The sequence below is a fragment of the Taeniopygia guttata genome, chromosome 4 (assembly GCF_048771995.1).
Source record: "Taeniopygia guttata chromosome 4, bTaeGut7.mat, whole genome shotgun sequence".
Classification (NCBI taxonomy): Eukaryota; Metazoa; Chordata; class Aves; order Passeriformes; family Estrildidae; genus Taeniopygia; species Taeniopygia guttata.
Window position 1 is genome coordinate 35,964,493 of NC_133028.1, and position 13,546 is coordinate 35,978,038.

General features: G+C 44.8%; 1 protein-coding gene across 1 annotated transcript; it reads right to left on the reverse strand.

The window, feature by feature from the left end:
- Nucleotides 1-572: 572 nt before the first annotated feature.
- SAP30 (Sin3A associated protein 30) lies at nucleotides 573-7,767 on the reverse strand. The gene is made up of 4 exons (XM_030271347.4): nucleotides 6,908-7,767; nucleotides 5,514-5,636; nucleotides 2,834-2,932; nucleotides 573-907 (listed from the first exon to the last, which is right to left on the reverse strand). Exons 1-4 carry the CDS (start codon nucleotides 7,211-7,213, stop codon nucleotides 785-787), a joined length of 651 nt encoding a protein of 216 aa, XP_030127207.2. The 5' UTR covers nucleotides 7,214-7,767; the 3' UTR covers nucleotides 573-784.
- Nucleotides 7,768-13,546: the final 5,779 nt, after the last annotated feature.

The following is a 13,546-nucleotide window of genomic DNA, read 5'->3' on the forward strand; positions in this document are numbered from 1 at the left end:
TCTTAGCAGCAGTCCATGCAGACAAATGGAGAAGTCAGCAGGTAAAGGATTTCTTTACTGAGTCGAAGGTTTCTCAGCACAGTAAGCTGCAGCAGTCTTTTCATCTGTACTTACAGCTTTGAAATTTGAGAGCTGCATTTTTTTTCTATTTTAATATAGGAGCAGGAAGGCCTCAGTGCTTGGAAGCATGTATCTCAGCAATGACAAAATGAATAAATAAATCAGAAAAATCCTCCAATTCCTGTTTTCAAAGGGGAAAAAAAAGTGTTACTCAGCCATTTCTGCCCAGCTAAGAACAGAATTGGCACTTAAAGCCTTTCACCTTAGGAAAAAGAACCTATTGCCAAGTCTGCTACAGCTTTTTTTTTTTTAAAGGCATTGCATCGTGAGCACTTGAGGTATGTTTATAAATATATCCTTGTAACATTCTGATTGAAAAATATTTTAATATTATTACATAGTTCATCAAAGCTTAACTATTAAGTACAAGTATCATAGAATCACAGAATATGTTGAGCTGGATGGGACCTGTCAGGATTGAGTCCAACTCATTAAAATTACAGACACACCCATTTGAGCAACAATATCAGTGATATTTATTTAAAATAATTTTGCTGAGGAAATTTGTTTCATAAGAGATGGTTTTCAAACAAATCAGCAAGGTTATGAAAAATAAACCAGACAAACTCTCTCAGGAGAAAAAGTTACAAAGAAAGCTTTTGCATATCAACAAAACATCAGTCTTTTCATCTGCAGCCTGAGTCTCAGTCCCAACCTTTTCTGCCTAATGAATCCCACTATCCATCTTTAGATCTGGTTTATTCTTGTCATTCTTCACTGAGTAGATGAAGTATGTTAAGGTGTCCTTTTCATTCACTGGAATTGTCCTAAAGTGGCAGCCAATTATCTATAAAGGAAGAATGCAAGAAAATTAAATAATCACTCTTACATGCAAAAACTGAAGATTCATATTTAAATGTACTACATTAACTGATTAAGAAGCTTACAAAAAAGGAAATTTTGCCTCTCTTCAGAAGTCTTCAGTAGTCAGAGAAAAAGGTTAACAGGAACTATTTTATTGATAACTGTGAGCTAAATGTAGCAGATTGTACCCCTAATTTCCAAAGTAAAAAGTTGGTAATTTTTCCAAGGGATAAAGCCCTCAAAGCTATCAGAACAAACATGGGGCTATCACTGGGGCATTTGTTAAGTTAGAGCTTGAATATAACAGGTAATGACTACGGAATATCAACAGTGACAGCACTATTATGAGAGGCTACTGCTCTCTGTTCAACTTGGGAGGTGGTATCTGCATCAAATCACATACAGAAATATTTAATACAACACAAGAATTACCAGAGAACTATAATTGAATATTCAGCTCTTCAAAACAAAGCTATCATTGAAAATTCACCATGCTGTAACCATTGAAATATAACAGTCTGTACGCAGCTCTTGAATCACTTGTCGTTTCAGCAGCCTTTCCCTTTCTCGAAATGAACACCAGCTTTAAAAGAAAGTTGCAAACACTGCAACTGAGTTTGTTCTCTGGCTTCTTGCCAGACTGGTAGACTAAAAGGATCAAGTGAAAAACATGGGACTGCTCACTTAAGCACCATAGTGCTTAAGTAAGAATAAATGTTCAGCCTAACTAAAATTTAAGAAGCTTTCTAAACTGTACCCCAAAAGCATTCACAGAGATGATAGGACGGATTACAAGGAATCAAATGTACTGTATATTAAGGAAGCTCTGTGGCTATAGCTCACAAATACCTGCAGGTCAGTCAAATCAAGCATGTGGCAGAAGCAGCTTTGCCCATGCACACCACACAGAATTGGAATAACCTAGTGCAAGTATCATAGGACATGTACCTAAAGCAGTCCCTGTGAAACACCAGTTTTGCAGAACAAAAACTGCTTGTGCTTTTTCAATTCACAGACCTTCTAATTCAAGAGCTAACCTACGTATAAGCAAATGGAAGACTAATTTTACATTCTTTTACAGTTCAGCCTTGAGATCACCCATACCTTTAAGAGCCTTGTTTTTAATCCACACAGATCAAGGAGATGAAAACAGTGTCTGCACTTAAATACAGCTGAATGTATCACTGCACCAAAGTGAAAAATCAGTAGCTATACCTTCCTGTTAAGATCACCAACTCTTCCACTTATTTACATCAATATGCTGTGACTGCACCTTTGCAGCACTAAAGAATTCCTTTAAGATTGAACTCATGCGAAGCAAAGATGAGAACATCCAGCTGTACTGACATGCAGCTTCAGCACTTTTGGAAACAGTAAACTACATATAATTCCCGTTTTCTGACAGCAGATTCCAGTGGTTTTAACATAATTAATTATCAATAGAAGCGCTTTTTTCAGGTTTCTGTACTTTACACATACAGAAACCTATGTTTGCAGTAACTAGCTGTTTAAAGCAAAGTCTGAACCTCACCAGAACTTCACTGACACGTCTCAGTTTCTAGTTCTTTTCAGCAGGACATTTCCGGTGAAGCTGTGATTGATCCACGGACAGAATAAATCCATGATTCTATGATATTCAGGGGCATGAAGATCAACTTACTGTTCCAGCTCAACACTGTTTAAAAGCAGCACACACTCGTTTTGGAAGAGTCCCTCCTCTGGAAAGAGCTTTTACTTTTCATTTACTTGGCTCAGGAGCTGTGGCCAATGAAGGAAGCTAGATAAGCAGCTCCCTTTTGTTCTCCTAAAATCCAGATTATATAGGCACTTCATGCAAGGATCACAGTGTAAAGAAAACGACATGCCACAGCAAGTTGCATTTTCTATTATGGGAAACACTCATACATACTTCAACAAGCTGTGCTTTGTTAAGTCCCGGTCTGGTCTGTAGCTTGAAGTGTCTTTTGTACCTTCGAAGTGTGTTTACTTGTAACTGATATAAATCAACCTAGAAGAAAAGAGGGGGAAGGGGAAGAAAACAATCTAATATAACTGAAAAAAAATCAGTCATTAATAGTTTGTCTCACAAAAACATTTTGGAAACTCACAGATACGCAAGTGTAAACAGTCAGCTCAGCAGATGTCATTTTGACAAAAAACAAACCTTCTAGAAGACAGGAAAATAGCCCAGCTCAGTTTTAAGAGTGTTTTGCTGTTACTGAGCATGCTTCTACCTCCCTTTAGCTGTGGACATTATTTTGAACTCACTATTGTACTTGCATCTATTCTGGATTTTTTGTTTGCTTCCCAGTTCCAGCACGATAACACCAAGCCAAATAGCAACTATCACATAACATCTATAAAGATGCTGATCCAAAGGAGGCCCCTATATTGTAATTTCAGCCATTACATCTTATGTACATTACATACAAGACATCATGCACCATGAAAGAGCACATATTAGAATCAGGACAGAGTCTAGAGCACAAACATTCTTAGCTTGAGGCGAGAAAAGAAAAGAACTGCTCTTGCTTTCCAAATGTATCCCTGCTACACAAGCAATATGCAGGAGTTATATGCATGGGCATAAATGTCCAAAATTCTTTCTCAATGTCATTCAACAGTTGAGAGAATTACACAAAGTCCTCTCAGGGATACAAATACACAGCCTTAATCCAGTACTCTGTCAGTTTTGAATCCTATGTACTCTGATCAGTCACTTCTCCCAGCAACAGCTTACCCTTCCCATCCTCCCTGGCAACCTAAGAGAGTTTAATCAGATGACTGAGTGGGAGAGCAAGCTCAGAAAGCAGGCTGAATGAGAAACTCTATTAGGTCAGCTGCAATTACAATAGTATTCTCCAAATTCGCTGCATTAAAGATTGACGAAGGCATTCACTTTTGCTTTAGATTCATTTAACAGCCTTACTGCAGAACACTTAAAACCAGCAGTGCTACTGCAAACTTGGCAACCTGGCCAGACTCGAAGTGAGGCCACCTTGCATAACAAAGGATGGTATCCTTTGGTGCTTCTAAAGTTTACATGGCATTAAATTACACTTCCCAAGCCACAGTGGGGAAGCCACCCTTGCAGCATCATGGAGGAGCAGCAGCTTTTCAGCAAGCCCCAGAAGCTACCAGGACTGCAGGAGTTTCTTTTCCTCCTGTAGGAATCGTTTCCAATCTAAAGATGGTCATGACTGAGATGGAGCAGGAGAACCTTACAACTCTTCAGAAGAACGATACTTTTTTCCTTAGCAAACTGGGTAACAATTGAAAATAAGGGTGGTCAAGGGCAAGCAAGTGTCTAAGGCACACAGTAATTACAAGGAATTAAGAGACTGCCGTTGTCCAAACAGCCAGCTGACACTTCTCAAAAACAGTTCCCAGTTTTCTTTTTTGTAATAATACTGTTTTAAAAAAAGGCTTGCTTTCTTGTTCTGAAGATATCCATCAGTTGTGACATGTTTTATAATCCTGGCATAAGGAAACAAAACAGGCTTCCAGGAGAGCTGAAAGTACACAGTGTCAGAGAGCTACCTGAAGTCACTCACAGCACTAGCTTTAGACAGAACTTTCCAAGAAACAATCACAGATACTTAAGAGACAGACAACACCACTCAGCATCAAACTACTTTCAATCTCCTAAAATCCTCTTAGACAGAGCATTCAGACTGGAGCCTCGTGCCTGAAGGCACAGATTCCTGCACAAACTTTACTCACTTACTCGCTGTTATCTGCAGATGCTGACCATAAGGATGCCATTACATTAACACTTACAGAGCAATTTCTGAAGAATGTTTTAACAATCCCTCTCAGAAAGAACCACGTAGGCATAACAAGCCTCTGCTCAAAATTAACACACTGTGGAACACCTGCTAAGCAACGTTGTAGCAAAAATAACCTAGAGCATGTGTAAGAAAAAGAGAGCCTTATGTTCAAGACCGACCCATTACACTATAAGAAAGGTTGAACGCTTTAGTTCCGTTATTTTAATGGCTCAGATTTCACTGGTGTGCAGTGGAGAAAACAGGTTTAAAAGACACCGTATTTCCTTCATAGCAGAGCTCTCCAAATGGTTCTTCCCCCCACAGTGGGGCAGAAACAAAGCTACCATCATTAAACTCTCAGTCTTTAAAGTGACTAAGGCAATGGAATAATTGCCTAGAACCATCTGCAACACATTTAGCACAAAAGGGACAGGACAGAGAAGCATTTGTATCCCAAGCACTCTGTGCAACTCCCTTCAGCTCCGGCAAAAGGTAAGAGTTCGATGGCATGTGGCAAAACACTAAGGAGGAGGAAAACAGTAGATTTCTCAGAGAAACCTTAAAACAGTAGATTTCTGAGAGAAGCATCACTTAAAGATAGAGACTCTTTTTCATTGTCCTATGCATCATTTAATCAGAAAACACGCCACAAAAATTCAGTTAAATTCTGTCATATTAAAAACAGTGCAAATCAAGAATCTTCCCTTTCCTACATGTAAGGCAAAGCTGCAAAAGTGGAAGAGTGGTGTTGGTGCAGAGTCAGTGTCATTAGGAAGCTTAACACAATAACTCGAAAAAAGACCCCAACTGTTTAGCTACCTCTGGAGCATCGATGTCTTGCACTGGTGAGTCACCATCATCATCGCTGCCTTTCCTCTTTCTTCTATTTCTCACACTCTGAATTAGATTTTTGTGGAAGTCACAAATGTACAGATGTCTTGCCTAGAAGAATAAAACGGCATCTTTCAATTAGACCCACGTAGTGTATCCCCCAGACTAAAGTGCACGTAGACAGACAACCCTTAAGCACTCACAGCTACATTAACTGGGTTGAGGAAGCTTTTCCACTGGCTTCTTGTAAATGGAGAGCGAGCTGCGCTGCAGCTCCCCGCCACCGGCTGGGCCCCGAGCTCGCTGAAATGCTGCAATCGGCCGATGCAGCAGTGCCAGGCTGTGGAGCCACGCAGCACAGCCCTCCCTCCTTCCCTCCCTCCGGCCGCGCATCGCACCGCGGGGGCCGGGCGGCACGCTAACAAAAAAACAAGCTCGCAGCTTTCTCTGCAGGGCTAAGAGACGGCTCTCGTTTCCCCAGCTATATCCTCTCCTCCTTGTTTTACTTCCGCTACCCGGCACGGTCACGCAACACACTTATTTTTACTTTCTTTCTTTTTAGCAAGTTTCCCTCTCGTGGGGTTCTGCGCGCTTTGGGAGATCTGGGCGCCACCAGCCCGGCATGCCCAAGCCCGCATGCTTTCAGGGCGAACGAGAGCGCGGGGCAGCGTGGTGCACCGGGCTGCAGAGCGGGCCGGGGTCTCTCGGGGCGCACGCAGCCCCGGCCCGGGGCGCTCCCGCCGGCAGCTCCACGCTGAAGCCCGTCTCGCCCTTCCGCGGCACCCGGCGAGGCGGGCGCTCTCCCGGCTCCCGGGCAAAGCACCGCGCTGGAAGGCGGCCGGCCCCCGCCCTGCCCGGCCGCGCCGAGCCGCGCTGCGCGGGGCCCGATGGCTGCCGAGCGGAAGATAAAGCGGCACGGGAGACGTGCGCCGCTGCAACACGAGGCGGGGCGGCGAGCGCGGCCCTCGCCAGCAACACAGACAAACTAACGCGCCGGGAACCATGCAGGCTCCGCTCCGGCGGGCAGCGGCGCTTCCCGGCCACGCTTACCCCCGCTCCGGCTACAGGGGGGCACACGCAGTCGATGCCCAGGCTCTTGGGGTACAGGGGACCCCAGGAGCAGGCAGGAAAGGCGGGCACTGCCCCCCGCCCGGAGGGACTTTCAGGCAGCGCTCCTGCCGCGCCAGCCGAACTCGGCCGTGCTACGGAAAGAGGTGGGAAGAGGGAACGAACACTTCCCCGCCGCCACACACCCCTCCTTCCCCACCAAACTTGATTAGAAGTCCTCCAGCCAGCTAAGACACAGATGCAGCGACCTACCGGCCGCTTTTGTCCGCCCGCCCCTCTGGCAGCCCTGGCGCGTCCTCCCCTCGCGGACTTACGCTCTTGTCCAGCTCGATCTTCACCTTCTTCTGTGAAATGCTCTTCTGGATGCGCTTGCTGAAGCTGGCGTTGCCGGCGGCGCGGCCGCATCGCTCCCCCTCCTCCCGCAGGCAGCACAGCTGCCCGGCCCCGGGGCCGCCCGCGCACCCGCCGCCCGCCGAGCCTGCGGCGGCGGCGGCCGGACCCAGCCCCGGCGGCGCCGGCGGCGGCGGCACCTCCACGGCGGAGCCCGCAGTGCCCACCACCGCCGCGGCGGCGGGGTCTGCCCCGCGCTGGGTCACCTCCTCGAGGGCGAAGCCGTTCATTCCCGGCGCCACCGCCGCGGCCGGCGGGATCCCGCCCCGCACCAAACTTCCCCGGCGAGGCGCCGCGGCCCGGCGGGGGGCTCCCCCGCTCCCTGCCCGCCTCCCTTCGGCAGCGGCACCGGGGCGCAAGTCCGCCCTCGAGGGCGGTCAGTCCACGCGTCGCGGGAAGGACTCTCCCTGCCAGCAGCCGCCAGCCGAGCACCGCGACTACCGGGGCAGCGGCGGCAGAGCCCCGCGGGCCGCCCCACTTCCTCCTTCCCCCCCTGTCATGTGGAGACTCTTCAGCTGTTTCCTATGTAACAACAGCAACCTGCCGCCCCGCCCCGCCCGCCCGCCGCGCATGCCGGCTGCCGCGCGCGGCCCCACGGGAAGCGCAGTTCCTGCCCCGGCACCGCGCGGCGGCGGGAGCGCGGCCGAGGCAGCGGCAGGGGCAGGATTCGCTGCCGCAGCCGCTTCTTTTCCCCGCGCCGCGCTCCGCTCCCTTTTCATCCCGTCTGCAGGCTGGGCCCGCTGCAAAGCCCCGTGCGTCAGCCTCTCTTTTCCCCCCTTCCCGCGCCTCCGCCGTGGGATGTGGAAGGGCGGCCCCGGAGAGTGTCAGGGGTCGGAGCTGCCGCTAGCACGGCCGAGCGCGTACCCGCGCTCCTACCGACGCGGGCCCGGTGGCCTCCGCCACCGCCTCGCTGTGCCGCAGCGGCTCCCCCCGTTCACTTGTTCTCGCTCTAGTGTTCCAGCCGGGCTGTTCGTTCCGGATTGCCTGTCTCGTGCCTTCCCTCTCGGCCTTTCTGCCCTGCCTCGCTTCCTCCTTTCCTTTCCGCCTACTGTCGGCCACGGCTGGCAGCGGCTCCCGGAGAGGGCGGGCGGGCTCTGTCCGAGCGCTCCTGCCCCTCCGCCTGCGGGAGGCAGCTCCCCGGGAGCCCCGCGCAGCCGCCGGCTGTGCGGCTCTCAGCGGAAAACAAACGGAGCTCCGGCCTTTGTTAGGGCTGATTTTACAACACACGTAGTCAGGGCTCCGTCCTGCGTTCCTGTAGCAAAGCCCTTTGAAGACAAAGGAGATTTACAGTGCGAGTTTCTAGTTTTGTCATTTAAAAGGACATTTTGTTCGTAAAGGCGACTGTAGCAACAGGAAAGCCTTGAGAATGCAGAATTATTTTCGCTAATGATGAACCGAGACCTTGCTGTGCACACGACTAGGTAAAATAGACACTCTGTGAATACTTGACAAAAGCAGGTATTTTTAGTTTTGAGGCTTTACAAAGCTACATAAGAGATGCGTTGGCATTAAATCATTTAACAATTCAGCTGTTGACAGCAGAGTGGCAAAAGCAGCAAGCTCTGATCTACTGTCCTTTCAAGCACAAAGGAGGCACAAGGAAGGGAGAGGTTTTGCTTTCCCTTTGAACTACCGCAAATATTCCTTTCAATCTCAGAAACAGCATTTGAGCTGAGCGTGCTCAAAGCGCAATGATTTAATCACTGAAATATTTGACCGTATCGCTTGCTGTGCGTTTCCAGCTTGAAGAAGGAGAGGAGTAGCAGGGAGGCTGGTGAATAATTCAAGGAGACACAGATCCTGCGTAAGCCAAAGTTCTGCGTGAGCCGAGAACGCGATTATAGAGCAGTTTCAGTTTGTGCTGCAGATGGCTCCTTAATCTGATTGCGTAACCGGGCATTAGAGAATAAGGGCTGGTCCCACTGTCGCAACTGAATGAAGGATACAGTAACTGAGCACAGTCACAGCAGCTATCCACGAGGCACGTTTTCGTGATTAGTGAGGGGAATAGGAGGAGAGTTGGAAAAAATACTGAACTCTGCTTTGTTATCAGCCAAGCTGAAGACTAGGTTTAATTCCATGCTCTGCTGCTGAACAATCTCAGGCAGCAAAGGTTTGACTCACTTTTTTAGTTTCTTGTGATTTCAAACTTTTGAAAACTGTAGTAATGTTAAGATAAAAAAGAACAAAACCCCCAATAACAATCATAGCAGAAGCTAAAATCTGGGAAAAGTGGGACAAGGGTGAGTTCCAGGAATTCTTCAGTGAAAATCTGGGTCATGAATAGCAATTTTCTAGACTCTTGGACTATGTCTTCTGAGGTACTTTTTTTTTTTTTTTAATTTTTTTTTTTTAATTTCAGATGGATTTGACCTTACTGTGAGCATAAAATATTCTGACTGGCTCTGGTTGCTGTTGTTTGGTTTGATGGAAAGATCACTTGTGCATTTTAAATGTTTCTGATCCTCTTTGAGCAGTTAAAAGCCTGATTATGTTACCCAGACGTGCTTGCCAAGATGCTAATTTATAAGCGTAATTTCGAGTAAAGTAGTACCATAGTTTGATGATTAGGTCATGATAAGAGAGTCGTGGGACTTAGAAAGATGGTTCTGTTTCTGCTGTAAGCTGCTCGTTTTCACACCTGCGCCCTGTGCCTCTTTGTGCCCATAAAAATATTGCTGTGGCTGCACAGCAAACTCTATTGGGTTACACCTAAGCTAGCAACAAGAAAAATTGTTTAGATTTAATCCTGACCTGCTTTACCACTCAGTTGCAGGATGCCCCAGCACCCGGGATGGTGCAGTAGAAGGGCAGCACTGTGACAGGGGATGACCACCTCATTTGGTATGAACACCTGCTTACAGTATCAAAGAAATCATGCCACTTTTAATCTTGCATCACATGTGGGATGAAAAATACAAAGAACTGCAGCTACATGGGCTTATCAGACAGTATGAAGCTTACTACAAAACAGATTTACAAACTTTCAAGAAGCTTGGGCTACATGAAATAAAAAGAAAAATCATTGTGAAGTATGTTGTCTAAAATTTAAGTTTTTTAATACAAACTCTAGTACTGGGTACTGCAAGTATTCAGATATAAATAAAGCATGTATGGGGACATATTTTAAATAAGCATAAAAACATGCAGGATTGCAACCATATACTGATTAAAGTTCAAAAATTAAATCAGTTCAAAGGAAACAGCAGCTCCAAACCAACTGTCCTGTACATGACGTGTCACTAGTACTCACAGCAGAGCTGAGTAGTACAGAAGGTAGCAGTAATCTATATCCCTTGGGCCTACCAAGAACACAGCATGGATGACTTGTAAGTGACATGCAGAAAGAACAGGAGCTACAGCATCCCAAAAAGTCTGAATTCACAGCTCCCAGGCTCTGAAGTCAGCAGGACTCAGTGGCCTCTTCTGGCACTGAGGCAGGGCAGGCACAGCTTTCTAAGTGGTGGAAGCCCAGCAGCTTGTTCTTCTCTGAGATGCCATATGTCCCAGCTCCTGTTAGCTTTTGACTGATGTGTTTTGTAATTTGAGAGAGAAGAATGATAATCAGATACATCACCTTGGATATATTGCAAGCACATTGCAAATGCATTACTAGTAATCAATCCTGGAAGATAAATGTTGCTCTTGCCACTTTGTATGCATTTCCATGGCATAAAGTTCAGCTGGGGAGACGATTCTCTTCCCCAGCAGGTACCTTTCACTTGAAGTCCAAGAGTACATTAGTGCACTTGTGTTCAGCACCTGTAATTATCCTCTTAGCAAAAGGAATAATAAGGAAAACTATTGGTATGCATTTTTCTCAGCAAATACACATTTTATTTGTTATATATTGTAACTACTTCAGTGAAAAAAGATTCTTTTAAAACATTTGAAAAATTCTGCAAATTCCACCACATACTCTGGTCATTTTAATAAAAAAGCAACCTACTCTATAAGCAAGCATTCATGGGCTGTGATATAAAGAACAGTGGCCAAATCTTCCTTACCAGAAATAAGTGCTATTAATTTTATTTTTCCTTTTATTTTTTCTGATTTTTTTAATACCTCATTTTCCTTTCCCACTGCAGCATCACCTAACCTGCTACTGCTTGTTGCTCTGCTTCCAATTTATTGTCCAAATTTGTTAAAGCATAGACCCAAAGCTTAGTTTGGTTTTTTTTTTTTTTTACATGTTTTAGGCTAGGATAGTTAAAATACAATTTCAGATAATTAATTTTATAACAAAACCTAATCTGTGTTAGTAATACACATAGACCTTATTTTATATGGTTCAAGAAGTACAGTAATAAAAAAAATATAATAACTTTAACCAAAATTATCTCCAAGTCTGAATTGAGCTGAAGCCAGTCTTTCTTTTATAAGCATTTGGCCTTGTACACTGAAAACTCAAGCTGTATAAAAGAGTGTATATAACAAAGGCTTTTATTAAATGATTTTAAGCAGTAAAGAAGGACCAAAACCACACATTTTATTTTAAGAATAATTTAGGATTAAAAGTGAAAAACCAATGTACTATAAAAGATTTAAAGTTTTGTAACACGCTCCCTTTAATGGTTTGTGCAACTTCTCTTCCATAATAAGCCATTAGTTACAAGAAGCACGAGAGTTTTTTCTGGTAGAAGGTATCATTCTTATGTGCAAAAAATATGTTATGTTCTTTGTTAAATGTACTTGACAAATTGTTTGTTGGTGGACCTAAACAATGAAGGATGAGTTAGGGGAGGGAGCTCAAACACAATGACCACCCAAAAGCAGAGAAGCCAACCTCCAGCTTTGCCTTAGGTACTCCTCAATTTCAACACCCCCCCCTTCTCCTCCTCCTCAGAAGCCTCCACTCAACCCAAGTGCACCTCTATCTCTGCTTGTTTCACAGCCACTGATCTCTTGTTCATCCAGGTTGCTTTGATTAACATTTTGTTTCACATAATATTAGATCGCATAGAGACTCCATTAAATCCTCACTCATGCTCTTCAGAAATATAAAGCAGCTCTCTGAAACATAATGTGGAAGAGTATCACTCCCAGAGGTTTTGTGTAATGCAGTAAAAATTTAACTGCTAGTAATAGACCAATGTAGTATATTGCTTACAAGTTATTTTTCAGTCCTTTGAAATGAAATAAAAAACCTGCTCAGATTTTTTCCCCCTGTAAGATAAACTGTCATATCTTTTCAGCAAATTTTGCTGGTCTCTAATGCACTCTTGATACTACAAAAAGCACTCTACATACTGTAGTCTGTGCTACAGTCTTGCATTTTGTGAGCTATTGTTTTCTTGTTATGTAAATTCAGATTTGACAATGGTTTTAACCTCTTGTTTTGTACAACACATACTACACCATCTTCAGATTTCAGGTTTTGTCAGAGGTTTTTTCAGGTTTTGTCAGAGGATCCTAGAACCTACAAGGCTCTGTTACACCATCATGTCCTCTTCTGGTACACATTCGTTTCACAGAAAGGAAAATAGGAAAGTTCTGTAGCCCTAAGAGCCTCTTAGAGTGCCCTTGTCCTTGCAGTTCAGTTATAACCATCTCTAGGTCTGACTTCGCTCTAGGTGAAGTTAACAGCAAGTTTTAGATGCCTCTTGGGAGCAGATGAACACTTCTTCCACCAAACCATCAGTTAGATACTTGGATTCCCTCAGTAAAAACAATATAGTCTGATACTAATGCAGACACTTTCATAAAAATAAAATCTATACAATTACACATGCATTTGGGGTTTAAATGCTTTCCTGACCTCCTGCAGAGCTCCTGCATAAAAGATACAGATAGGCTTATATGCCAACAAGCTCAACCTCCCCTGTTACTGTAAAGTTCTTTAGCAGTATAGAGTAGGGTGTGCAATGGGGTGCTGTAAGGAAATGATACATTTATATCACTAGCTGCTGGAAAATCCCATAGGAACCATGACTAAAAATGAGACTCATGATTCAATCAACAATTTCAAAACTTCATGAGCATTTTCTTTCTAGTCTCAGATCACCTATGTATCCTGTGGTCGTTTCTATGACACATATCACAGCAGTAGTTTCCAGAAGTAACAGAATAAATTATTCTCCCAACAATGTCTACATGAACAAGATGCATGCCACATGACCAACACTTGAGACCCATTTAAGTTTAATGAGACCTATTGAAATTAATTTAAGCTTTTCTGGATGCAAGACGAAGACCAGTATGTTGATGAATATCAGTCACAGTGCTTAGGAGGTACTTTGTTGTTACCAGCCAAACCTGCTTATTTCTGCTGGCTCCTTCCTCTTGCGGCCCATGACACACAGCCTTGTCAACTCCCACTGTTCTCTTTCCCAGAAGACTTTAGAGCTGCAGTGACATAGGAAACAGATTCTACTGTCAAGTTCAGCCTCATTTTAAGTTTCTAGCCCACATGACCACAGAAGGAAACAATTCCTTAGACTGAACAAAGGTATGAACAGAGCATTCTGGTTGGTCCATATGTGTAAGTCACCATGGGTTGACAGGGACTTCATTCTGGCAGCAGCAAGCACCAGCAGCTACTGTCAAACATGACTAATCAGAAG

What these genes read in the sequence shown, in the direction of transcription:
- SAP30 (XM_030271347.4), bottom strand. Translation starts at nt 7,213, where the DNA reads ATGAACGGCTTCGCCCTCGAGGAGGTGACCCAGCGCGGGGCAGACCCC. An exon ending in AGATCGAGCTGGACAAGAGC is followed by an intron (nt 5,637 to 6,907) that starts GTAAGTCCGCGA and finishes TTATTCTTCTAG; the next exon opens with GCAAGACATCTGTACATTTG. An exon ending in ACAAAGCACAGCTTGTTGAA is followed by an intron (nt 908 to 2,833) that starts GTATGTATGAGT and finishes CTTCCTTTATAG; the next exon opens with ATAATTGGCTGCCACTTTAG.